Below are 26,713 nucleotides of genomic sequence, written 5' to 3'. Positions count from 1 at the left end.
GTGCCTGCCTCTTGGCCCATTCTCACCCTTCCGGTGTGTTTATCTTCCCTGAATTTGTGCTGTCCTCATCAATTTCAACCGCCCCGATGATGACTGGGAAACCATGCATCACACTGAGACCGGCTCTGGCATCAGGGAGGGGAGAATTTGTCATCAACCCCTCTGTCTGCCTGACAGTAACAGGACCCAATATTTCATGAAAATTAAGTGCCTAGAGCATGCCTGATGGTTTACAGTGTTGACAAAGGATGGCCGGCAGACGCAGGGGAGGTGAGGATGGGGCAGCAAGCACCTTTGTGTCACAGCTAGGGGTCGTGTAGTCATGGGGGTGGACCCTGGGTGGGGAGGCTGGCCTGCTGGCCACGCATTTCCCATGGCAGACCTCTGTCTCTGCTCCGAGAGTCTGGCACAGCCTGTCTGCCATCTTGGCGGGTTAGAGTAAGTGCAAAGACTTCCAAAGGGAGCTGCAAAGGCTCCAGCCAGCAGAGGCCTGTCCCGAGCTGTGGAATCATCTTCTCTTCCCTCTCCCCACTACTCTACTAACTCACCCAAACAAGCACCTGTCATCAGAAAACAGTGCTGCAGCCAGTGCCCGCCAGGCCCTCTGCAAACCCTGGTGATATGGCACCAACCAGGTACTTCTCTGGAAGTTGTGCTTGTTGTTAGTTGCTGCTCAGTTGGCTCCCCACTCATGGTGACCCCATGTACAATAGGGTTGGACCACGGTGATCCATAGGGTTTTCAGTGGCTGATTTTCAGAAGTAGGTTTCCAGGCCTTTCTTCCTGGTCCATCTTAGTCTGGATGCGCTACTGGAATCTGCTGAGCATCACAGCGACATGCAGGCCTCAACTAACACTCGGGTGGGGGCTATGCATGAGGGGCATCGGCCAGGAATCAAGCCTGGGTCTCCTGCATGGAAGGTAAGACTTCTACCACTGAATGACCACTGCCCACACTCTCAGTGTGGCACCCCTCAAAAGCTGACCACGCAGTGGGGAGTTAGGCGTGTCAGCAGCAAGGAACTAAGAGGGGGAGTCTGGGCTGAAGCAAGTTCCATTATCTGGGAGGGCAGAGAAGGTAAGAATGATTGTAGGGGCAGGGTAAGGGAGGGCCTCCAGGGAGAGGGACATGAGAGAGGCCCAACCCATTCATGGTGGGGGAACAGCTTGCTTCAGCTGGCTTGTGTTGGGTCAGGGTGAGGCACTGGTAGGAGCCGGGCTGCAGCCTGAGGACTCATGGAAGGTCAGAGTTCATTCACTTATTCTTTTACTCAGCATGTATTTGATAAGTATATGACATGTGCAGGGTTCTACGGGTGCAGAGGCGGGGCCGACACAGCCCTGGTGCCCAGAGCTCACAGTGGTGCCTGCTCCATCCTCACTCATTCACCAATGCAGGGGTGAGGCTGTCACAGCCCTGGTCTCCTGAGCTCACAGCTGCACCTGCTCTGCCCTTGCTCATTCAGGGATGCAGGGGTGAGGCCGTCATTGCCCTGGTCTCCCAAGCTCACAGTTCCGCCTGCTGCGCCCTCACTCATTCGCTCACACATGCATCCATGCATCCTTCACCAACAGGGATCAGGCTCCAGCTGGGTGGACCCAGAGGCAACCAGGCAACCACACCCTGGTGGGCGGGACCTGCACGTACCTGTGTCAGCGTCAGTGGGGAAGTGGGCCTCAGGCCCTCGGCTTCTGTCTTGACCTTACTGCGCTTGTGGATCACGATGGGGTTGACCGTGCTGCTCACAGCCGACTCGCTGCTCTGCTTGTTCTAGAGGTAGGGTACAGGGGGGCCTGTCACATGGGAGCAGGGAGCAGACACCCCCACACAGACTGGGCCCACCCTCTCACTTGAAGTGTTGGAAACCAAGTCCCCCAGCTTGGTCATCCAGCCAGGGCATGGCCAGGACACAGCTTAGACCTTGGCCTGCCAGCTCTTCCTCCCTACCACGCAGCCCCTGCCTCCGCCTTCCGGAGACTCCAGGGAAATGCAAAAGGGACTCTCTCTTTGGAAAAAGCTGGGTATCCTTGCTCCTGTCTGGAGGAGCTCAGCTTAGCCCTCTAGAGCAGGGGGTGTCTTGCAGTAAGAGGGCAAGGCATGGCTCTGGGTAGAAGGTGAATGGGGCCTGGCTAGCCCAGGGGACAGGGGAGAAGCGGCTGCACCCTCAGGAGGAGAGCCCGGAAATGTAGTATCAGGAGATGCTGCAAAAGCCAATGGCAACTTTCTGTAGGGGAGGCGCTAGGCGGACCTGGGGGAGGGGGGCTGCTTCCGGTCTTCTTCCCAGGACATGGTCACACCTGGCTCAGTCACCTGCCAACTGGTGGCCTGGGGAAGGTGCTTCACCTCTGGAGAGTTGTGAGGAGTGTGGCCTGAGCTCCAGGATCTACTGGGGGCTCCACTCACTCATGGGCTTCTTTACACACACCACGGCTCGCTGTAGGGAGCAGGACCTCCACTCCGCAGGTGAGTTAGCTCAGGCCGAACGAGGTAAAGAAATGTGCTCCTTCAGGCAAGTCAGGATTCAAAACTCGTTCTGACTACAAAGCTGTGCCCTTTGCACTGTACGACACTGCCGCTATACATACATTGCCTCATCTGCAAAACAGGACCTCATTCATTCACTATAAGCTAATGTCACCTTGTGTGTGCTGGGCACTGTGCCAGGATGCCGGCGGCTCAGAGGCCCCACAGAAGGGTCATGTAAATGCATTGCAAAGCCCTTGGCAAACACATGTTCTAAATGAGACTCTGCATCATAGAATTATGACTCAGGAGTCCCTCCGTTCCAGCCGTCCGTACCAGCGGCTGTCACTGAGAGGCTGGGAGCTTGCCCACGGTGAGGGCAGTGTCAGGACCAAGTACTACCCCTGCTCCAGCCTGAGGCTCCATCAATCTGGCCTTTGCCCACAGGGCCTACCACCAGGCAGCCTGTGCCCAGAGTCCTTCCACAGGTTCCTGGCATGAGATGGGAATGGATAACCCTTGTGGGGCGGTTGAGTATCTGGTGGTCCACCTCCTGCTTCCTGGGCCCACCTACCTGGTTGGTGTCACTCAGACAGTTGCTGCTGCTGCTGAGCTGGGTGGGTGTGGCATTGATGGAGGTAAGGGCCATGGGCTGCTGGGCCAGGAAGGTGGGTGAGGGCTGGATCAGGGGTGGTGTGTGTCCAAAGGCTGAGCCCAGGCCCCTCTGCTGGCTCAGGATCTGCTGGTAGGCCACGGGGTTGATGGGGTGGGGGAAGGTGAAGGCTGGGCTGCAACGGAGAAGGGACAAGGTAATGGAGTGGAGGCAGGAGCAGCGGCAGGGGCTCTGCTGGGTTGACGCTTCTTGGGCAGAGAAAACCCTGTCCAGCAGATTGGGACTGGCAGGCTGCTAACCCCATGGCACCATGGCTTTCCCTCACTCCAAAACCAGCAGTGGCTCCCCACTGCCTGCCCTCTCAGGACTCCCTTCCCTGCTTAGTCTCAGGCCCTGCCAGTCTTCTTCAACTGTGGCAGTTTTGTCCCCTGGAGGTACCAGGCCAGGCTCCTTCCCATCCCCACAGCCTGGCATCTCCCCTGCTCTGTGGTTTTTGTTGTCTTAAACTCGATATATTTTTCACTGATTCCTTCTCTGGGTCCTTGGGTCTGAGATGCCTTCTCCCTGACCATTCGAGAAAATAATGGTGACCTCCAAGGCTAAGTCATTAAAGACACTGAAGCGTCCTCCTTGCTGTCTGTTGGAGCTCCTGCGCTAGGGAAGTGGCCTCCTCACTGTGAGGACACTCAAGCAGCCCTGTGGAGAGCCTACAGGGAGGAGCCGGCCAACAGCCACCTGATGAAGCCTTCTTGGAAACCAACCCTCCAGACCTAACCACAGCCCCTGCTGACATCTTGACTGCAGCCTCATGAGAGACCCTGAGCCAAAACCACCCAGCTATGCCACTCCCAGGTTCCTAGCCTTCAGGAGCTATGTGAGGTGCCCGCTTATTGTTGTATGAAGCTGCTAAGTTTTAGAGTAACTCGTTATACAACAAAGGATAACTTATGTCTTTGTGATTACTTCTACTTCTGGGTCCTTAGGCCAAATTCTCCCGAGCTCCTCGCTTCCCTAAGATGGGTCAGCAGAAGGACAAGAATTTCAGGCCAGCTGGCTGGTGTCTGAGGTGCTGAGACAGGTGAAGGGTGAACAGTGTTGATAAGTCCAGGTGGGCCATGCTGTGACCACAATGCAGGCCACCACCAGTTTAGAGACTGGCTGAGAGAACCTGGCCAAGCCCCTTCACACCTGTGTGCATCTGATGCTGGTCACAGCCTGGCCACTCACGAGCCCCACCAAAACACCAGAAAAGCCACTCTTCAAGTCAGATTCCCCTTTGATTTCACGACTGGATCGACATGACAGGGCAGGAAATGCCATTTTCACATCGGAAATTGTGTTTGGGGGATGAGTATTGAGCATGTGAAAATGTACCCAAAGGTAGGCATAAGTGAACTATTTGAATTTCATTATCACTGGTTTTGAATTTATGGAAAAGAAAAGCAAGTATGTCAATTCGCAAATGCAACAAGTCCTATCTTCCTCCTCAGGGTGAAAGCACCCACCAAGACAGACCCGCCCGCTCAGCCCCACTCAGCTCCCAACCAGGGCTTCAAACCCCTGCTGAGAATTCGCATGTCTAACGAGTTCCCATGAGGTTATACCTAAGAATCACCAGGGGGAGCTTGTTAAAATGTAGATTCTGATTCAGTATACCTGGGGTAGAAATGCAAATTCTCAACAGGGAACTCATTAGAAACGCAAATTCTCAGCAGGGGTTCGAACCACAAACAGGTTGGAAGCCCTGCTCCCAACTCAGCCCTCTCCGGAGGCCAGGCTTACCTGAGAGCACCTGCCGACAGGTGCCCGTAGGAGCCGCTGGCCGCCGAGCTGCTGCGGGAGTTGTTGATGTAGGCCACCAGTGAGTTGGGGGAGGTCCGGATCATCCGCTGCAGGTCCAGGCTGGCGTCTGAGAGCGGCGAGATGGACAGCGCCCGCTTGCGGCTCAGTCGGGGGGTCACCCGTGGGCTGGAGAAGCGAGACACTGGAGGGAGCAGCAAGCACAAAGCATGTTAGCATCACCTGATGTGCACAAGTGTATGTGTGTGCACGTGTGGGTGCAGGTACATGTGTGCGGACGTGTGAGTGTGTGTATGTGTGTACGCACGTGTGGGTGGAGGAGGGGGAGGCAGGAGAAGGAGAATTGGTGGATGGGCGACAGGAGGAACCTGAGATGCGGTCTAACAGAGTCACAGTGCTGCCATGCTCCAGCTGTGGGCTCTGGGGTAACATATGGAGCCTCTCTCAGCCTCAGTTCACTCATCTGTAAAATGAGGTTGATCCAGGCAGGTGTGGCGATGACTTGAGAAGTGCATGTAAGACGCGTGGTGAGTGAGTACAGCATTGGGCATACACCTTGGTCTTTACCATCAGGTAGGTAGAGACCTGGGCTAGAACCCAGCAGCGCTAAGGTGTGACAGAAAAGTGCACACCTCATGAGTAAACGGCTTGGTGCCTTTCACAAAGTGAATCCACCCATGAAAACAGCTCCAGGTCAGGAGGCAGAGAGTGGCTAGTGCCCACGAGGCCCTCTGTCCCTGCCAGTCCCACCCAAGGCAGCCTCTGTCCTGACTGCTAGCACCGCCGCTTAGTGTGGCTGGTTGTTGAGCTTTACATAAAGGGGATTACCAATGCCCTTCCATATCCGGCTCCTTGCGTCCAGCACTGTAGTTGGTGGGGCTTGTCCATGCTGGTGTGTGGGGTATAATTCACTTGCTCTCACTGTTGTAGGGTTCAATCTTGTGGCTAAGCCACGGGGAGGACAGACATGCAGCACAGTGTTTCAGGTCATGGAGTGCAATTGTGTTGTAATGAGGATAACCATTTGAACACCCTCTGACAGGGTATTCGCCAAGCAGGGGCCTGGGTGGCCGCCCTCCAGAACCTACTGTGATGAGATGGGTCGGACTCAAGGAGCGGCAGCAAGAAGCAGCCCGAGTATGTAGCACAAAGCTCTGCCACTTTGAGGACCTGCAGTTCTGAGGTGGCCCAAGGCCCTGGGGACCAGTTGCCACACACACACACACACACACACACACCCTACCCTGCCCTATCTGCTCTCACCCCTAGCCCACCTCGTCCCACCCCACACATACATAAGGAAGAGGCACTGCCCCAGACCAGGGTTGCCTGTGCCCCAGAGCCATGGGGTCTCCCATGGTGGCTCCAGGTTGCTCCACCCTACACCTCCATCCTCTGCCCCAACCAGGGTCTCTCCTCTGGACAACCACGTGGCCTAGAAATGGCCTGGCAGCACGGCTGGACGACTCTCCACACACAAGGTGTCTGCCCTGCCCAGGTCCACTGTGGAACGGTTACTTTACCTCCCTGAGATCATCTAACGATAGTGCCGCCCTCCTGGGGCTGCCGTGACACATGAATAAGGCGAAGTGTGAAGAAGCCTGCACGAGTGTGGCCACCAGAACTGCTCAGGGTACCTGCATGGGAGGTCTTAGCCTCTTCCTCTGTCCCCCACCTCGCCCACCTTCTCCGCCATCCTGGCCTCCAGCTTCCAGAGGTAGTGTGGGAAATCTTTTCTTACAGGAGTTGAGGGGCTGGCCCTAGACGACTCTCACAGCTACTCAGACTCCCTGGCTGCTGAAGCACCTGGCCCAGCCCCACTCCAGTGTTCCCAGACTCGCAGTGCCCGATTTTCACCCTCTGCCTGCTCGACCTGCTCAGACCCTGCTCAGGTCTCTCCCCCTTCTCTAGGGTGATGACAGGCAGCGTGACCACTGGTATGCCTGGCCCTGGCCACCCCGTGCTGTCCACATGGCTCCTTCAGGGTTCAAACTACTCTGTCAATGCCACACTGAGTGCTCACAGCAGGGCGACTCCTAATTATGTCTGTGTTGGGGCCTCCGGAGCAGGGGGCAGCGGGCAGGGGTGATGAGGTGAGTCTCGGAGCCTCCCACGGTGCCGCTGCCCCTGGAAGGTCCAGGGCACATTTGGGCAGGTGTGGCACACGGAGCCACAGGATAGCTGAGGAAAACTGCACATCACTGTGCCCACATAGCTGCATCACAGCAGGGTCTCCCACAGCCAGCAGGGGCTATGCCAGAGCCTGTGGGAGACCCAGCTCTGTCTCTCCCAGCCTTGGCCGGCCCCCGAAGGTCAGCTTTATCAGAAAAAGGAAAAGCCTGAGTGCCTGTAGCACACCCAGAAAGTCCTGGGGACCCTGGGGAACCCCTTGACTGCTGGGCCACAGGTAGAAACACCTCTCTGGGCTGCTGAGAGAGGGGGTCCCAGAATCCTCAGCCCAACGGGGCTTCTGGTGTTTTCTTTCTTAACTGCGTCTGTTGTGGGCAAGGGGTGGGGGTGGGGGGATCTGAGGCCAGAGGGGAGGGGCTTGTCCAAGTCCCACAGCAAGTAGACGGGCAGCCTGGGTGCAGGGGCCGGTGCGGGCTCTGAGGCTGGCCCAAGCCCCAGATCAGCATAAATTACTTAACCTCTCTGAGACTCAGAACTTCAGTGACTTGAACTCAGAAACAGTTCTCCACCAATTTTGGGGGGTTACGACCAGATGGATGATGGCAGTGAAGGTAGCTTTTACGTTCTGAACGGCCTAGAGTTGTAACGTGCATGGGTCCAACAGGCTTTGGAAAAGATGTTCAACAAAAGGGGTGAAGAGCTTTTAGAAAAGCCCCCAGTTGGAAGAAAAAGTTGAGTTAACCAGAACGCTTTCTTTCTGAGCACCCCTGCCAGCTACATTTTCATTTTTGGTGGTCTGTTACTTTGCTGAGCACTGAGGGCTGAGGACTGGGGCTTACACTCCTTTAGTAAGCAGAGCTACAGTGGGTACGCAGACGCTGCTCCCAGATGCTTTTTGGGGGGGAAAGAATTCCTCAAAATTAATTATTTTTTTTTTAAATTGTGGTAAAGATATATCTTGGAAACCCTGGTGGCGGAGTGGTTAAGTGCTGTGGCTGCTAACCAAGAGGTCAGCAGTTTGAATCCGCAAGGCGCTCCTTGGAAACTCTATGGGGCAGTTCTACTCTGTCCTATAGGGTCATTATGAGTTGGGATCGACTCGATGGCAGTGGGTTTTTAAAGATGTATCTAACAAACATTTGCCATGACAACATTTTTACAGGTACCATCCAGTGACATTAATTACCTTCATCATGCTGCACAACCATCACCTCTATCCGTTTCAGGATTCCTCCACATAAATGCTTTCTGTGACTCTGGCTCGCTCTGCCCACAGAGGGGTGTCCAGGCCAGCAGCTCACTTACTCGGACAAGGCTGCCTTCTGTTGCCAGCCCCAGACCCAAGAACACATGGTGGCCTACCCTGTGCCCTGCCCTCAGCGCCCGAGGGGGCGGGCCCTCAGCGCCTGAGGGCGCAAACCCACGCCCCGCCAGCACCGGAGCCATGCTGCGCTGCAGGTGTAACTGAACACTGAACGAGGACCCCATGCGGCACGGACACGTCCTCCGTGGTCAGCAACAGGAGGCAGCATGTGCCTTGGTTCAGTATTTGCAGAAGGGTGTCCTTCTGAATTCTTGAGAGATTTAGTAACCATTTAGTGACATTTGGACTCACTGTCTCATTTAATGGAGTCCTGGTGGCCTGGTGCTTAAGAGCTACGGCTGCTGACCAAAAAGTCGGCAGTTCGAATCCATCAGCCGCTCCAGTTCTACTCTGTTCTGTAGGCTCACTATGAGTTGAAATTGACTTGATGGCAATGGGTTTGATTTGGTCTTATTTAACAGCTACCATTATCCCCCAATCAAACCCAGCTTTGCAAATAAGGAAATGAGGCTTTCGAGGAGTTTAGTGGGGCGCTAAGGTCTTGGAACCACAGAGGCAGGATTTGAACTTGGGTCCAGCGGAGCCCTGACATGTGGATTTTCTGGGGACTCCATGTCCTCATTGTCTATATGGTATCTTAAGAGTGGTGGGCCCAGGGTGGGGGCCAGGAAGATGCCCTCTCACCAAAAAACAGCCTCTGCAACCCCTCCCCCCAACAAAAGTGACTGCAAATAATGAACTTTATGGAGACTGCCATACAAACTTAATAAAGCTATCAGGCTATGTGGTACCTCCTCTTGCAGGTCAAAGGCAAACCTAATTCAACACGCAGGGCACCACTGCTGATCTGAACCTGCCTGGCCCCTCCAGCAGCTCCCCAGCTCGGCAAGGGCCCCCAACCTGTGACAGAAGGCTGACCCTTCCCCTCACCTCACCCAGGCCTGCAGATGTTTGTTCCTGAACACCTCACCATGTCCCCTTTCTCTCAACTTACCAGCCCAGCCTAGCTGGAACATTCCAGAGACCCCTTCACTAACTGCTGTCCAATCCACTGTCTACACTGGGTGCAGAAAACTTTTTAAATTGCAAATTGGTTCATGTCACTGTCCCCCTTAAGACTTTCCAAAGCTTCCCGTTGCTTTTAGGAAAAAAGGCCAGAGTCCTTAGCACAGCCGATGCAACCTGCCACTCCAGCCTCATCTTGCCCCGTTTCCCCCGCTCTGCTCCAGCCACACTGGCTCTCCTCTAGGCTGCCTGCCCTGCACAGTGCCTTTGCTTGTGTGCCTTCTCCTCCTGACATGCCATTCCCTCCTCACTGCACTCTGACCTCAGCTGAGTCACTCCTTTCTCCAGGAAGCTTCCCTGACCTCCCCGAGTTGGTCAGCTCCTCCCTCATTTGCTCACACAGCTGCAGACCTCTCTGCAAACAAAAGTCACCATGGTGAGCTCAACTTGTGTGGTTACCTGGTTGCTTCTATCTCTCCTGTCTTCACGCATAAAGGCTCGAGTTCTCCACAGCCCCGCCAGTATATCCCCAATGCTCCAACAGCTGGCTCAGTGATGACCTCCAAGTGGGATGTGCCAGGTATCCACTAAATGGCATGAGCATGACATGTTGGGGGACAGCAGAACAGTGGTCACTGAAGCTAGTATTCACTGAGTGCCTAGCATGTGCTATGCACTATTCTAAGCACTTTATTAGCTAATTTAATCTTCACAAGTACCCTATAGAGAAGGGATTACTGCTCTCCTCAAGAATCCCTGGTGGAGCAGATGGTTAAGTGCTTGATTACTAACCAAAAAGTTGGCGGTTTGAACCCATTCAGTGGTGCTGCAGAAGAAAGGCCGGGAGACCTACGTCTGGAAGGTCACAGCCAAGAAAACCCCATGGAGCATAGTTCTGCATTGCAACACTGGGGGTGGCCATGAGTCAGAACTGACTCGACATCAACTGTTTTGTTCTTGTTGTTTATTATTATCCTCATTCTACCCATGAGAAAATGAAAACAAAGGCACAGAGAGGTTAAGTAGCTGGCCTAAGGCCACAGAGCCAGAAGAAGTGGTGAAACTGGGATTGGAAGCCAGGCAAATAAACCACCCGTCCACACTGCCTCTGCTGGGGTAGGGAGGAAAGGGGTCTTGGGGGAGGCACAGCTGCAGGGAGAGGGTCGAGGAAGGCTCCCCTGGGGGCCCAGAGGCTGTGATGGGTAGACACACGTGATAGGAAACTCAGGTGAAGACCTGCGTTGGCTGGCCACACCAGACCTGCCAACTTGCTTTGGAGCACATTCTGTAACTTCTCAGCCTCCCTTTCCTGGTGTATACAATGGAGACAGCCCAGCTTGTCTTGCAGGCTTGTTGGGAGAACCGAGAACATGCAGAGGGGGGAGGAGAGCGCAGACACTCACAGTGACTGCTGATGAAAATAGCCACCACCCGGCTGTCAGCTGGTCGGACTGTGCTGGCTTACGTGTTGATGTGATGCTAAAGCTCTGCCTTTGGTATTTCAAGTACCAGCAGGGTCACCCATGGTGGACAGGCTCAGCAGAGCCTCTAGACTAAGACAGACTAGGAAGAAAGGTCTGGCAATCTCCTCCGGAAAATCAGCCAAGGAAAACCTTACAGAACATTGTCCGATATAGTGCTGGAAGATGAGCACCCTCAGTTGGAAGGCATAAAAAATACACAGTGGCTGCAACGATGGACTCAAGCATGCCAACGATCATGAAGATGGCATGGGATTGGGATATTTTGTTCTGTTGTACATGGGGTTGCCACGAATTAGAGCCAACTAGACGGCAGCTAACAATACCACTTCTTTAGGAGCTAGAAGCATCTGGTGGGGCTGGAGGGGAGGCAGTCAAGGGGAGGCACAATGCAGTGGAGGACGCTGAGTCTGGGAAAGGCGGCTGGGCCACATTGCAGTACACCTGCCACTAAACGCTCACTCATCTGCCGGCTCACCAGGCTTCCTCTCAGCTTCTAAGTTCTTGTTTACTGAGTTCACTCCTTGCCGGTCCTCACTTTAAGGAAAATTCCAAATAAGATACAAAAGCCAATCCTCCAGGACACTCCTCTTACTTACTAAACGAGTGGCGAATGGGAAAATATGAAAGGTGAAAAGATATAATATCATATAAAGTAACTCACATGCATTTTTGTAACACATTGAAAAAAAAGATTTTGCTGCTAGTATTTGGATTCCTCCCCTCTTGTGTGCCCCTAACAAGCGGAAACAGGCCAAATCCGACAGTGATGTTCAGCTCTGTTCTTCCCACACCTCAAGGGAAATATGTTTATTAATGTGCCTCTTCCCCTGATAAATTACTAAATAGAAGAAAAGCCCGGCTCTCATTTCCCATGGCTTCTCCCGTGATTTATGACCCGGAACTGGCAGCCGTCGAGTCCTTTCATCTGTGGTTGTGCCTGTTCTAATGTCCGTCACCTGCTGGGGTCTGCAAGGCCGCGGCCCACCCTGCACACAGCTGCCGCCGCCCACCCTTGCCCTAGGTGCGCCAGGTCCTGTCGCTCCTTGCATCTGGACTTCTGTTCCATCCACTGGTCCTTTGTCTTGTTCACTGATGTTTCATTCATTCATACATCAGTCCCTGTGCAGCACTGGGGACATCGTGGGACTACAAGCCAGGAGGACACTCAGCCCTGCCCTCATGAAGCTCATTGTCCATGGGGGGATGGAAATGGTACCTGGCAGTAGCAGGCATGATGCCCTGGGTGCTCTGTCAGTAGTTATGCTCGGTGTTCTCGGAGGGCCCAGGAGGAAGGCTCCAGGATGCAGAGGCACCAGTGTGCGCCCTGGACCCAGGCTGACCAGGTTCCCACCCTGCCTGTCACCCCCTCTGAACTGGAGGACTTTGGCAAGTTGCTGAGCCTCTCTGAGCTAGTTCTTCATCTGGAACATGGGTCAACAGCAGCCACCTCCAGGTGGCCATGGGCTTGTAACCATAAGGACCATAAGAACACCATGGGTGGACAGGCATGGAGGAAGGACCGCCCTCCCTCCCTACAGGGTTCCTGGGGCACCGGGGCTGTGGATTCTCCAGAGCCATACCATTCCGCTCCATCGGGCTGACTGTAGACCCAGAGCTGGGCTGACGGGCAGAAGGGTGTGGGAAGGACCCTGGGTGGGCCTGGTGCTGGCACCGGCAGCTGAGGGTGTGTCCTATCCCAGGAGCCTTCCATGTGCCAAATGCTGTCCTCAGCTTGAGGCTGGGATGCACCTTCCTGGGGGACAGCAGCACACGCCCTGGGACCGGGCTCCTGTGCCCTGAATCCTCACTGGTCAGTGAGTGCTCTGGTTAACGGAGCACTCCCTACATGGCCCAACTCCCCTGCCCAGGTATTTGCTAGACTCACCAAGGCTGCTCTAAGGAAATCCCATCTAGAGGGCCGTAACCTGCTCCCCATGCCTAGCTATCACAGCCCTACCCCCAACACCAGGCTGCCTTCCTTACCAAGTAGGGACAGCCTGGGCTTCGAAGCCAAAGGGCTTGGGGTTGAGGCCTCCCAGCACCATGTCCCAGTTACGTGACATAGACACACGTTGGGCTCTGGGCCTCAGGCCCTTCATCTGACTCGGGTCTCACAGGACTGTTTATGAAGTTTTCCACAAATGACCCAAGGAGGCCACTCAGCCCAGTGTCTGCATAAGTAGTCCTGTCCCCGTGCCCCTCTAGGACCTGCAACCTGGTCTCCTCTGCCTCAGTCTCCCCTCCTGCCCAAAGGCTAGGGCCTGCTGGCAGCCCCTCTCGGGCTCCTCTGCGCCTCTCTGTGGTGTGATCAATGTAATTGGTTTCTGAAAAATCCCCTGGAACTGCCGGCTGCATAAAGAACAGCGTCGGAACTGAGGTGACACCCGAGTCAAATTAGTGTCAATATGACAATAAAATATACAGCTCGGAGGAAATATGGGCGCTAAACAGACAACGCTTCAATCGGAAACACTTCAATCTTCTCAACGCAGTGGGAGTCGGGGTGGGTGGGGGGCTGTGGCTGCTGTCGCTCTGCAGCTAAATCACCAATATTCGACAATAATACAAAGGCATTCCATGTTAGGCCCTGGTGACAAACGGCGGATTCCCCCACTCTCCAGAGAACCCTCAGCAGACTGATAACCTGGGATCACCAGCCTGGGTATCTATTTACTTCGGATACAGCATCGCTCCTTACATGTCCTGCCATAAATCAGGCCTCCTTTAATAACACCAGGAAACAAGCCCCCAGCGGCTAGAAGCCCCACGGTGCTCCTGGCCTAGGTAGACTGGCTTTCTCGGAGCCGTGGGAAACGCCCTGTGTCCCTCCACATTCTGGCCTTTGGCCCTGGGAGGAGTGAAGAGTTTGGTGTAGGTTTTGTCAGCCCCTCTGCCTGCCTGCCTTTCCCCACAACTCACAACTGTAGGAGTCCCTGTTGTTGCTGGAGGCCATCGAGTTGATTTTCGACACACAGTGACCCCGTGTGACAGAGCAGAACTGCCCCGTAGGATTTTCTTTACTGGAGCAGATCGCCAGGTCTTTCTCCTCTGGAGTGGCTAGGTGGGTTTCAACTGCCAACCTTTTGGGTTAGCAGCAGAGTGCTTAACTGCTGCGCTACCGGGGATCCTTGTGTAGTGCAGTCAAGCACTTGGCTACTAACTAAAAGGTTGGTGGTTTGGAAGGAAGACCTGGCAATCTACTTCCAAAAGATCACAGCCATGGAAAACCCAGTTCTACTCTGATTTGAAACACATGGGGTCATCATGAGTCAGGAGCAACTCGATAGTCACTGGTTTGGTAGTGTCTTCCTAGATGTCAGACGTACACATGATCCCAGTGAGATTATTTCAGGCTTGATGGGGACAGCAACACCTTCAGACATTATCAGGTTTTCCAGTTGAGGAAGAGATGTAAAGTTCTACTTATATCAATCTATAGAACCCTAAAAGAAGAGACTACTGGAAATATAAAATCAGTAACTGTGGCAGATGGCATCTGGCTAAGGTAAAAATTGGGATGTGGTTTGCAGATGAGTGGGTCTGAGGTGCTGCTCTATGGGATGTGGATTCAGGCAGCCTTCACAAACACCTTCTCGCCAGGTTCTCTGCTCTGCTCAGGCTGCCTCACTGCTGGGAGGTCCTGTCTCCCCTCCTTAGCTTGACATTCAAAGCCTCTCTGGAAGGTTCTCACCCCCGCTGCTCCACCTCCTGTCTTGTGGCTGTGCCGGTGCACAAGAACATGAAAGGAGGGTGCTGAGATCGGAGGCCGGGTAGTGGGGTGCAGGTCAGGATGGACCTTCTTGCAGTCCAAGGAGCTTATACTCCCCCCAGGCAGGGGAGGTGCAGAGCACCCCCTAAATCGTGGGCATTCTGCACATTGTGGTGTCCCTCGTGCTCAGCACAGAGGTGTTGTTATTGTTAGCTGCTGTCAAGTTGGGCCTCATTCATGGTGACCCCACGTGTAACAGAACACAGTGCTGCTTGGCCCTGTGCCATCCTATGATTGTTGGTATGCTGGAGTCCGCTGTGGCGGCCACTGTGCATTCGGAGTGCCTCCCAACCTAGGGGGCTCACCTAGCACTGTATCAGGCAATCTTCTCTTGGGATTCACAGGGTCTTCATCAGCTACTTTTCAGGAGTAGATTACCTAGACCTTTCTTCCCAGTCTGTCTTAGTCTGGAAGCTCTGCTGAAACCTGTCTACCACAGGTGACCCTGCTGGTATTCAAAATACCGGTGGCATAACTTCAGCATTGTAGCAACACATAGGCCACCACGTTTTGACAGACAGACAGAGAGGTAGTGGTGGAACACAGCAGGTGCTCAATAAATATCTACCAAATGAATGTGTGTGTGTGTTGTGTGTGTGTGTGTGAATGAGAGAGAGATGCAGTCCCCCTGACTACCATAAGCTCTTGAGATGCCCCCATGCCCCTGCACCTGCATGGAGCTCACAAGTTCACGGTCATACTAACAGGCAGCTGCCTGACCTGAGCACACATGGTCTTCAGAGAAAGGCAGGACCCTCCTGCAGGGTGGTCTCCTGCCCCTTGGGCTGGCCTGGGCCCTGAGACGGCCTGCACAAGGCTCTCTGTGAGAGCACTGTGAACGGAGGCTTGGGTCTGCACCATTTCTGTTGTATTTTGGGGCAGTGCAGGGGACGTGTGTGGGGTGCGAACCCAGGCAGGCACCACTGCTGCCCCACAATAAAGCGTCTGGCCAACTGCTCCCCTCCGGCCTCCCCAGCCTGGGCAGGAGGGCGAGGAGCCATAGTTGCTGGGTGTTTAATAGAAAGTAGGTGGATTTTATTTTCCATGCTTTTGAGTTAATGTTGGAAAACTAATCATGGTTTCTAAACCAAAAATGACATGTTGTAAAAGCACAATAAATATCAGGTCAAAATGGAAAAAAAAGAAAGGAACACAGTGGGAAGGCCCACTCCATCCTTTCCCGTGTGGGCTGTTCGCAGACCTGTGCAGCTGGCCTGGGTGACACTGGGAGCCACGGCTGGGCTCAGCCGAGCGAGGACCCGGGCCAGGAGCACTAGCAGCGTGCTCTTCCTGACTAACCCCCAGGTCAAGAGTCTCCTAAAGATGCATCCACACAGGCATCGGAGTTGAGCGGGAATGCCCAAAACTTTAAAAAAAAAAAAAAGTGTTGTGGTGAAATACATATAACAATATCTTTGCCACTGTAACCGCTTACCATAAAAAACAAAAACGAAACCTGTTGCCTTCAAGTCAATTCCGACTCAGGGCAACCTTATAGGACAGAGTAGAACTGCCCCATAGGGTTTCTAAGGAGCAGCTGATAGACTTGAACTGCTGACCTTTTGGTTAGCAGCCAAGCTCTTAACCACTGTGCCACCAGAGCTCCACTGTACCACGTGAGTATACAGCTCAGTGACATTATATTCACCAATGTAATTTTAAAATATTTTAAAAGCTGAGGCGAAGGTTCTGGTTCTAGTCTAAACTTGTTTGAAAACTGTCAAGTAGTGACAAAGAGGAGCTGCTGCTTGGCTGCTCCAACTTCCTTAAATTGGAACGGAGTGAGAACAAAGGGAATGGAACAATCTGCTCCTGAAATCCATGAGGGTTACGGAACATCCACCCCTGTCCCCAGGCCTCAGCCCGAGAAACTCACAGCCCGGCTCAGGCCAACTCCGGAATCTGGTGGCGCTTCCCACTGCGTCCTAAAGCCAGGCAAGTTCCCAAGACTGGGAGCAAAAATGGCAGGCTCCTCCCTTGCTGCCGGTGCTGGGACAGGATCCCTGCAGACATGATGAGTTCCGCAGCCAGTGACGTGAGCTGGCCGCAGCACATGCCCACTGGTGAGCTCACCCTCCTTACTCCTCCACCTCCCAAGGTCTCTGAGAGAGTCTCGCTCCCAGACACCCCCAAATGCTGAGTGGTGGCCAGGAACAAAGTTCCTGCTCCCCAGTCCCTCCCTGCCAGGCTCCCTGCAAACACCAGCTGCTTCTCCAGCAGTTACCTCCCTAGTTTGCCTCTATTCCAGGTTCTTCTATAACTGCCACTCACTCACCCATTCACCTACCCACCCACTCACCCGTCCACTCCATTGCTCTCCCACCCACTTACCCACTCACTCACTCACTCACTCATCCATCTATATAACCGCTCACTCACTCACTCACCCACCCACCCATCACACTAGCACAGAGGGCATACTCCATGCCAGACATGCTCCAGGCCCCACGGGGCTCAATATCTGGTTATACATAATGACGTGTGATCAGCCTCAGGTCCTGCTGGTGGGTCACGGAGATGCAAGAGCCCCCAAAAGTGGTGCTAAGACAGCCTGGGCTGGACCTGGGACGATGTCGTGGGAGAAGTGGTGGCTGGTATGAGTCCTAGCAGACCACAGGAATGAGCCTGGCCAGCCTGTGGGGAATGGCATTTTAGGCAGCGAGAACCTGCCAAGGCCCCCAGAGCAGAGGACGTGGGCCCAGGAAGCAGAAGGAAAGCAGAACGTGGCTGACGTGCAGTGTTCAGGTGGGGAACACAAGGCTGGAATAAATGCTGAGGCAAAGCCATGCAGGGTTGTGTGAGGCACATGAGAGTCTGGATTCCCCCTGAGGATGATGGGGGCCACGCAGGGCTGATGGCAGGATGGGAGCTGATGGAGGCCTGAGCTGTGCGATAGTGAAGCAAATGTTGCAGATAGCTGGATGGTCTGAGAGCACTGACAGGCCAGATGTGACAGGCCTGGGGGCAGGTGAATTGGGGAGATGTCAAGAACAAGGTGTCTGGAGGGAATTGCTGGCACGGGGGTTAAGCACCGAGGTGGACAGTGGTGCCAATATGGAGAGAGTCTTGTAAGAGGAAGCAGATTTGAAAGAAGAAAAAAGACAGATGGACAGAGAAGGGGGTCCCTACTGTATTGCAGGCACTAAGCTAAGTCTACATATTGCAAGGGGCTGGGTATCGCCCCCCTCCCCCTGCCCGGACTCGGCTCCCAAAGCCAGGTCACGGCATGGCCAGGTGTGGGACCCAGGCCCTCCCCACCTCCACTTCACTTCCTCCCCTGGCACAGTCTCTCTGCCGCTCCTCGGGTCCACCTGCCTCTCCCTGAGGCCACAGGACCAAGGATCCCCTTCAGGCCATGGCTCCTGGGGCTTGTCAGGGTACTGTGCTGCCTGGACTGGAGGCAGCGTGCCCAAGGGAGAGCAGATGATAACAGTAACAAACAGCCAGGTGTGAAAACCCCAAGGCACAGCCTGGGCCAAATCACTTAATGTTTGCAATCCCAGTTCGCTCATCTTAAAGTACGGAAAACAATTCCAACCTCAGAACGCAAGTTCTGAAGGGTAATGTGTATAAAGGCACCAAACAGAGGCAGACACGTCTGTTCTCATTCTCTCTGCTTCTCACATGCAGGCAGGCATGCACACATGCACTCACACACACACTCATGCATAGCAGGTGCTTTTGTTTGGTGAATAACTGGACAATCCTACCTGTTTAGGGGGCTGCTCCTGCCCTTGGGGGGCCATGTTCCTCTGCCTCATCCACCTCCTAGCTGGCCTGGTGCCATCCTCAGGCCCCAAGACAGTGGGCCTGCTCAGAGCAGTCGGACAATTGAATGAGCTGTCTGGATACACCCTTGGCAGCCTGTGTGTGCTGCCCAAAGAAGCACTGTATCCATTTGGTTTCTAATCTGTACAGCACACAGCCTCACCTGAGCCCCAAGCCTCACTGCCTGCTGGTGTCCTACGTGGCCCAGGTACACACAGTGTTGAGATGCTGAGAGAACAAGAGATAGAGTACGTGCGTGTGTGTGAACGAGTGTGTATGTGCTCATGCATGCGCCCTTACAGAGCTGTTATAATCAACGAAGACACTATTTAATACCTGTGCTGTGTGCTTAACCCTGGACTAAACCATCCTGGGGGAGCCACACAGGGTGGGACAGACCCAGGGATCACATTCTGGTCATGCCTCTTTGTCATGCAGTCGCCTCCCCTCAGGAATGACATCCATCTGTGGCTGGCATCACAAGGACTGCGTCCTCTTCCCCAACAAAACTCTTTTCTGGGGAACCAGGACCCTCGCTCAAGGAGTTCACGTAAATGTGAGGTGAGGCGGCCAGAGAGAGACAGCAAGGCCAAGCCAGGCCTCTCCTTAGCACTCCCAGTGCCCACCCTCCAGCCTCCCCCATCCATCTTCTTGTCTTCTGTCCTGCTCCCTGCCCCCTTCCCCACTGAAGCGCCACCCCAGCGGGATCCCCAGCCCAGCACTCACCATCCACCGGAGTGAGGTAGTCGTGAAGATGAGGCGCGCCTGCAGCGCCCCCGCTCTGCATCAGCAGGTCCCCGTAGGGTGTGGGGTGGCCCGCCATGAGGGCCATCTGGTGGTAATAGTCGGAAGGGTTGGTGCCTGGAGGGGGCAGGCCAAATAGTCCTCTCTCCTTAAGGTGCTCGTGTGCCACTGTGGGCGAGAGGGAGACAGGAAGTGGTCAGAATCTGGCAGTGGTTGCATCTTTGGCCACCAAAGAGAAGAGCAACACACACCTGGACAAAGGTCTCTCCCCAAGGCCCTCTTGCCCATTCCCCACAACCAGGGCCCCTGGGGTCCCTCTGCCCAGGCATCTCACTGCACTGGGCCCTACTGGGCTAGGAGGGGGTGGGGTGTTTCTGGGTGATGAGGGAGACCAGAGCTAGGCCTCGCACTCCTCCATTTCCTCAAATCCATAAACAACCCCACCTCTGCCCCCCAGGCCCCACAGAAGCCCAGCACTCCAGGTGGACAGATCTAAGGCCCAGCAGAGTCTTTCTTCAAAGGAGAGAGGAGATGCACATTGAGGTGCATGGCCGCCAGGCTAGGGCTCCAGGTTAGGCTCGGCCTGAACATTCCTGGGGAGACACTGGCCAAGAGCCCGGGGCCTGGTGGGCAAAGCACCTGCCCGCCAAAGGCCACGCTGTTCCCCGTCCTGGCAGCTGAAGAACCCCAGGGCTGTCTGCCTCGGCCCTCCCAGGGCTTAGGAACACAGGAAAGGAAGTTGAAATTCCATCATCAGGGGCCTGCCTTCAGGCAGTGTGACATTGGGGAAGCAACTGAAGGTTGAAAACTCTAGAGCCAAAGTTCCTGACCAGGCTTCTGTGCTGTTTAGTCTTGGCAAATACCAAATGAGATCTCGTATGTGCTCAGCAGGCAGAAGATTCCAGAGAGTGGAAGCTGCCACCTTCCTCCTCTTCCTCACCATTTCCTGCTGGACCTGCAGAGGGGGCCCTGGTCTCCAGCCAGGCTGACCATCCAGCCCCCTGCCCATCCTGTCCATGCCCCATCACCATGCTAGGTTCTTTCTCTTCTCTAGTAAGTCTGTTACCGTATTAGCTTCTTGTTGCTGCTGTAACCAATTGCCACATATTTGGTCGCTTAAAACAACAGAATTTTATTCTCTCAAAGTCCTGGAGGCCAGAAGTCCGAAATCAGGTGTTTGCAGGGCCAGAGACTCTAGGACATTCCTTTTAGCTTCTGGTGGTTGCTGGCTTCCTTGGCTCTAATCTCTGCCCCTATCTTCTCATGGCCTTTTCTTCTGAGTCTGCCTTCTCTGTATGTCTCTTATAAGGGCACTTGTCACTGGATTTGGGGCCCACCTGGATAATATAGGGTACTCTCCCCATCTCAAGATCTTTACCTTAGTTATATCTGCAAAGACCCTTTTCCAAATAGACAGTTTCCAGGGATTTGAAGGTGAACATCTCTTTGGGACCACCATTCAGCCACTGATGCCAGGGGTAAGCGTCAGCACCTGAGCAGCATCTTGAGTCTAACTTGCCCCCCGTCATGCTCCATTTAGGTAAGCCTGTTGCCAGCTAGGTTATCACAAGCGGTGTGGAAAAGTGCTGGCCCACTTTCCACAAGATGGTGATTCCCTGCCAGCTCGGCACTCAGCGCTGGGCAGCACACCCCTTCCATGGCACCATGGTTCTGCCAAGGCCGCTCACAGGGTCCACTCAGAGCTCAGGGCTGGGTCCCAACCCCTATGGGCCATCTTAGAACGAAGCCACATGCTGGGCCAGCGCTGTAAGGCCCCTTGGCTTTGACCAATGTCTGGCTTCTTTGATGAGGACCACACTAAGTAAAAACCTCAGGGCTGGACAACAAGACACCAGCTTCAGGGAGACTTCTAGTGCCTTTCGAGGCTGCAAGCCTTCTTCTCCCTGTGAAGTTCCAGCCTGCACCTTCTGAGTCAGGCCCTCTGCTTCAGTGTACGATGACACCTGCAAGCTAGAAGGCACAGACCTGCTGGCGAAGGGTCCACAATCACCTGGTAAGAACAGAGCAGGTGAGGAGCAAGTCCCTGGGACCATGCTTCTCAGAGCCTCTGCCCCACAGGGGTCCTGAGTGGGCCTTGTGAAGGTCCTGCAGCCAGGAACTGACTTGGCTGAGAGCGGGGGCCGCAGCTGGGCATATTTCGTGGAGATGCAGCTCAGCTCAGTTGCTCTGGAGGATGGGAATGGCAAGGTGACCAAAGCTTGGAGGGGATCACAGGAAAGCAGATAAGCCTTTCTCGTTGCTGGGACTGAGGGTGCACCTCCCAAGACAGCACAGGCTGGGCAGGTTCCTAAATGTGCTCGCCACTGTCCACTGTGAGTGTGTGCATGTGAGCACATATGTGTAACTGTGGGATGGGGCACTAGAAGTAGAAAATTTTAGATTGAAAGCCATATTTGTACCAAGGGATCCCACCCCTCACTGGCTCAAATTAATTGGCCTAGGGGTGGCCAGCTCATCTCTCTAAACTGGGGACACAGAGCCACTGGTGTTCATTCTTGAAGCCTTGGGATCTGGGGCTGCCATAGAGGCCACCTATGTTGACCTACAAGGGGAGCAAAGAGCAGGAAGCCACAGTAGGCTCCATGTGGCCCAAAGAGAGAGACAGAGACAGAGAGGACCAGGACTCATGGCTAACACCTTCTTCCCCCCAGGACAACCAGCCCTGCCTTCCTTCTGCTCTGGGGTCCATGAATCATTCCTATACAACACTCCCTTTACTGAACACTGGCTTCTACAGACTTGAGTTTATTGTAACCAAATGGTCCTCACCTAAGATAGGACCTACCTGAATAAACAGGATGCCTCTTACCATTACTGTTACGGTAAATCACACATGAACTGCATGCAAAAAAGTGCAAACACCAGTGGACCCCAAATTCTCCCACCTTTCACCGTTCATTTACCACAAAACCTAATTAATGTTCAGGGATGGTGGGCTGGACACCAACCTGGTCACTCTCCAAGGTGACGAGGCTGGGGAGTCAGCAGTGTTAGAATTAACGAGACTGATGATCCTGACGGAGCCCCCAGGCCTCCCACCTGCCCCTTGCTGCACCCAGCTACCCTCCTAGCCTGGGCCCCACTCACCATCAGCGGGGCTGAGGCCCCGGGCTGCAGAGATCATGGAGAGGGTGGGGCTGCTGTGCACAGAACGGAGGTAGTGCTCCATATGGGGATTCACGTACGGGTGGGGGGCACTCAGGGGGGACTCCCCAGGGCCGGCAGGGTGTGGGGAAAGCCGGATCAAAGAGATGTCAGAGATGACAGGGCTGCCGCTCAGGGTAGGAGGCCTGCGAAGACAAAGGGAAGGTCCTGAGAAGGGCTGCCCGCCTGTTGGAGAGTGCACAGGGAACCCCGCCAAGAACCCAGAACCAACATGGACAGCTCTTGACTGTCATAGGAAGAGGTTCCAGAACAATGTCTACTTTTTAATTTCATATATCAGCACCCCTTGATGGATTCACATAGAGTCTGGTGAAGGCATATATGAATCTTCTTCGTGGTGGAGTGGCCCGCCCACCCCACGCCTGATGCATGGGGTCTGTGTGTACGTGACTGGATCTGCTGGACCACAGGCTCGGCAGGCCCCTCACAGGGCTGCGTTGTCACCACTGTTTCCCCCCGTGCCTACCAGGGCTGAGCACAGAGCAAGAGCTCAATAGATATTTGTTAAGTGAGTGAATGAATGGATTCCACGAACACGTATGGAAAACAGAACATGGAAACATGAATATTGGTGTTGCAACCCAAAGAGCTCATATTCCTAAGAGAACTGAGAAAAAGAGAGGAGTGGGAGGTGCCCTGCAAGTGGGGTTTCTCATCCAGTGGGGCAGTCATTGGTGTGAAGCTGTCAGTCACAGGGTCAACCGTGAAGCCAGAGATCAGCATTCAAGATGACACTGAAATGGCAAGCTGTATGGAAAGTTCTGGAATATCGCTGTAGCCCTCCTTGCATGGAATTCCTGCTGATGCGAATAGGCCCTTCCTCCTCGGACTCCACCACTGCTCAGTTGTGCCTCTGGCTTGGTCCCGCCTGGGCTGGGCTGGTGTGGCAGCCAACTGTCCACCCGCGAGGAGGAGCCTGCTCTGCTCAACACAACCCACAGGGCTTTCACAGCAGGTCTGCTGACCTGGGGCGTAGAGGCAGCGGATCTAGTGGTGTTTCAAGGCTGTCTACTCAAAAAAAATCAGACATTCTGGACACGTTGCTGTGAAATCAGTTAAGTCACTAGAAACCAAATTGACCAAGTTTTAATTCTTAAGAAAATAGTCTCTCTGTGATCTGACATAGTAGAAAGAAAAGAACATGGGCTTTAGAACCACACAAGCCTAGATTAGAACCAGTGGATCACACTGAGAAAGGAACACAACCTCTCCAAGCCTTAGTTACCTTGTCTGTAAAATGGGGATAACAGTGTCTATTTCACAAGGGTGCCGTGAGGATGAAAGTCCCCAGAACCGTGTCTGAGACCGAGCGGGCATTAATACATGCCAGCTACTATTACAGCTGTGGAGCCCTGCTGGCACAGTGGTTAAGAGCTCAGCTGCTAACCAAAAGGTTGGCAGTTCCAATCCACCAGCTGCTCCTTGGAAACCCTATGGGGCAGTTCTACTCTGTTCTATAAGATCGCTGTGAGTTGGAATCAACTCGACAGCCACGGGTTTGGTTTTGGTTAATTATTACAGCAGTAGTGCCATACTTGGAGAGCAAAACCCAGAAGTGCCCGGAAGCCCTTAGACAGCTAATCAGTGATCAGGTCTTTCCATCTGATTTGTGTGGTTGTGTGGCAAGATGCTGTCAGAACTGGTTACTACAGGGAGGGAATGACTTGTCCTCGTGGCTGGAGCAAACCAGAGACGGTTACTAAGAACATTCAGTAGCACATGAGAATCTTGCCTACAGTACAGTAAAAGCAGGGCCTGAACAGGTGACATGCAGATGTCTTAACACCTGGATTGCACCAACTCCCCACTCGCCCGAAGGCTGTTGCTATGACATTTTCTAGCCTTTGCAGATGTGACTGCTGTGGCCGTGGCTGTTCAATGAGGCTGCCAGGCCACATTCACGCTCCTGTGCTTTTGCCCAAGTTGAGCCTTGGCCTCGAATGCTTTCCTGTATCGGTGCCTCATTGGGCAAATTCCTTCTCATCACTTTAAGTCCCGGTCAAGGTCTCTCCTTTGTGACACCCCTCCCCCCGAGGCCCCCTCCCCTGGCATGAGTGTCCTCCTCCCTGCTGCCCCATGGAGCCCTGTTCCATCTCTGGTTTGCCACTCATGTCCCAGGGTAACGGGGTCTGCTCAGAGCAGGGTGTGTCTGTATCTCTGCACTCTCAGCACCTGGCCCAGGAATGGGCATCCTGCAGGGGCTCAGAGCACTTTCTGAATCCATGGGTGGCAGCATTTCTTGTGCCAGGCACTGAGCTGGGCATGAGGGAGCCTATGGAACATGTGATTGTAACAACGCTACCTTTAGAGGGCAGTGCACCTGCAAGGTGAGGTCATGGGTGGCCAGTTTTGGAATTTTTACCTTCCGTGGGGAAGACCTGGGTTCAAATCCTGACCAACGCACCTCAAGCACTGCCACTGCCTGTCTGTTAGTGGAAGCGTGTGTGTTGACATGATGCTGAACAGGCTCTTCTCGGCAGGTGCAGAGCAGGCCTGGATTACAGAGCCTGTTCGGAGGAAGCCAAGGCTTGGAGACAGCAGGCAGGACCCTGCATCTAGGCACCGCCTGCCCTTGAGAGCACTGGTTGTTGGACCAGACAGGCTGGTTCGTTTTCTCACTTAGCAGTGTGGCCCTGGCCAGGGTGCTGTCTCTGGTTCCCACCAGAGTGGGACAAAAAGACCAGTGCAGAGCACACAGGAGGGGTTAACACACCCTAGCTCCCTTCCCGTCCCTTCCTAGTCACAGGGTATTTTAGAGTGTGGGCGTCTGCTGATCTGGACACCCAAGACCCAAGACGACAGGCCCATCAGCCTACAGAGCCCTGTATACCTGTCCAGACACCTCCTCCTGGAAGCCTCGCTAGATGTGCCCTCTGCTCATGGCCCCTGAGATCACAGCTGTGCCCTCACCTGGCATCCCTCAAGGGGACGAACTGTATGCCAGCTCTTATACACACGGATTGCCTTTTTAATCAAAACAAAACATTCACAAGGTAGGCACTTTACACCCATTTTACAGAGAAGAACACACCCGGGGGGCAAGACCCTTCAGACAGCAGGTGGTGGGACCACAGCGCCATCCCAGGTGTGTCTGGGCCAGATCCTGGGCCCACCTGCTCAGCAAGGAAGTGCATGCTCCTGATGACTCTTGGTTCTTTGCGAGCAGAGCTCTGGGGCTAGGTACAGGATTGGGGAGTGGAGGCCCGGGCAACACCTGACAACCAGAGGGACGGTGAGGGGACAGATTTTTCCCACCCCGTTTCAGCTCTCTTTTGCCTTCACCCCCACCTTTACCCCACCACCCCACAATCCAATCCTGTTCTGGAAAGGAACTGGGGCTCTGATGTTGTGATGTGAATGACTGACATGGATCCGGGGGTACAAGTGCTTCAAGATATCATTTTGACAAACCAAATAAAGCCAAAGGAATGAATCTCAAATGGCAGAACTTCAAACACACACAACTCACAAAGCAGGTCCTTTGGGGACCAGAGCGTCTCTTTCATGGATGCTCGGCCCCATCCTTGAGCCCAGCTGAGAGTCTTGTGTGGGCTGGGTCCCGCCAGTACAGGTGGACAGCGGACCAGGCTGTGGGGACCTCACCAGGAAAGGAGTCTGCTGGTGAAATCAGAGCCGCTGCTTCTGGTCGACCTCAGCCGCAGCCTCCCTTTCTTTTCCTGCTTCCACACATTGTACGGCAGGGGCTCTGACCTGGTCTAAGTGTGACCTGTCCAGGCCTTGAATTCTGACAACTGGGCAGAGACTCGAACAGGAAGCCTTGAGGACAAGGTGGGGGGTGAGGGGGGGTGTCAGCTGTGGAAGCTCATTTTAAAAGGGGGCCACAGCCTCATGTGTCATGCATACACATGTGTGTGCACACATACTCAGGCCATAACAGCAGGCCCAGAAGAGCCCGGCCTTCAGCAAGCTACTCAGGCTGCACACTGCCCCTCTGCACTGCCTTTCCCCTGAAAGTCCAGCTCTGGGTTCATCTGAGCCTGTACTTCATCATATTCCTGGCAAAGCTGCCCTAAGCACTAGCTGTGTCCAGGGCCCTGCAGAGAGCTCAGAGGCCAGGTGGAAGAGGAGACCCACAAACCAGGCAAGCAGCAGGCAGTGTGACAAGGGCTAGAGCAGAAGGGCAGGCCCCTAACACTACCTGCAAGTGTGAACAAAGGTTTCTCAGAGGAGGGGACACTGGGTTGGGCCCTGAGGGATGAACAAGGGTTAATGAGGAAGGACATTCCGGAGGACGGAAGCAGCTCTTGCAGGGATGATGTGTACGTGTGTGCTGGGGAGGACAGGAGCATCGCCCACTGAGAGCTTCAGGCTGGGGCTGTACGGAACCTACTTCCCCGTCTGCTCTAGGGGTGGGTGGTGACCCTGGCCCAGCTGATCAGAGCACTCCATATCCCAGTCATCGTGC

The 26,713-nt window shown here is 54.3% G+C and overlaps 1 protein-coding gene across 1 annotated transcript in view; it reads right to left on the bottom strand.

Annotated features, from left to right (window-relative positions):
• The window catches only part of GLI2 (GLI family zinc finger 2), a 259,722-nt gene that overhangs the window by 19,186 nt on the left and 213,823 nt on the right, over positions 1-26,713 (bottom strand). The window contains exons 3-7 of the mRNA XM_064287308.1: positions 22,210-22,412; positions 19,084-19,269; positions 4,860-5,061; positions 3,039-3,252; positions 1,649-1,771 (exon numbers count right to left, since the gene is read on the bottom strand). Of these exons, the coding sequence (XP_064143378.1) occupies positions 1,649-1,771; positions 3,039-3,252; positions 4,860-5,061; positions 19,084-19,269; positions 22,210-22,412 (928 nt within the window). The remainder of the gene's footprint in view (positions 1-1,648; positions 1,772-3,038; positions 3,253-4,859; positions 5,062-19,083; positions 19,270-22,209; positions 22,413-26,713) is intronic.

Source organism: Loxodonta africana, chromosome 6 (genome assembly GCF_030014295.1).
Source record: "Loxodonta africana isolate mLoxAfr1 chromosome 6, mLoxAfr1.hap2, whole genome shotgun sequence".
NCBI classification, from domain to species: Eukaryota; Metazoa; Chordata; class Mammalia; order Proboscidea; family Elephantidae; genus Loxodonta; species Loxodonta africana.
This window is presented reverse-complemented; position numbering and strand designations above follow the sequence as displayed.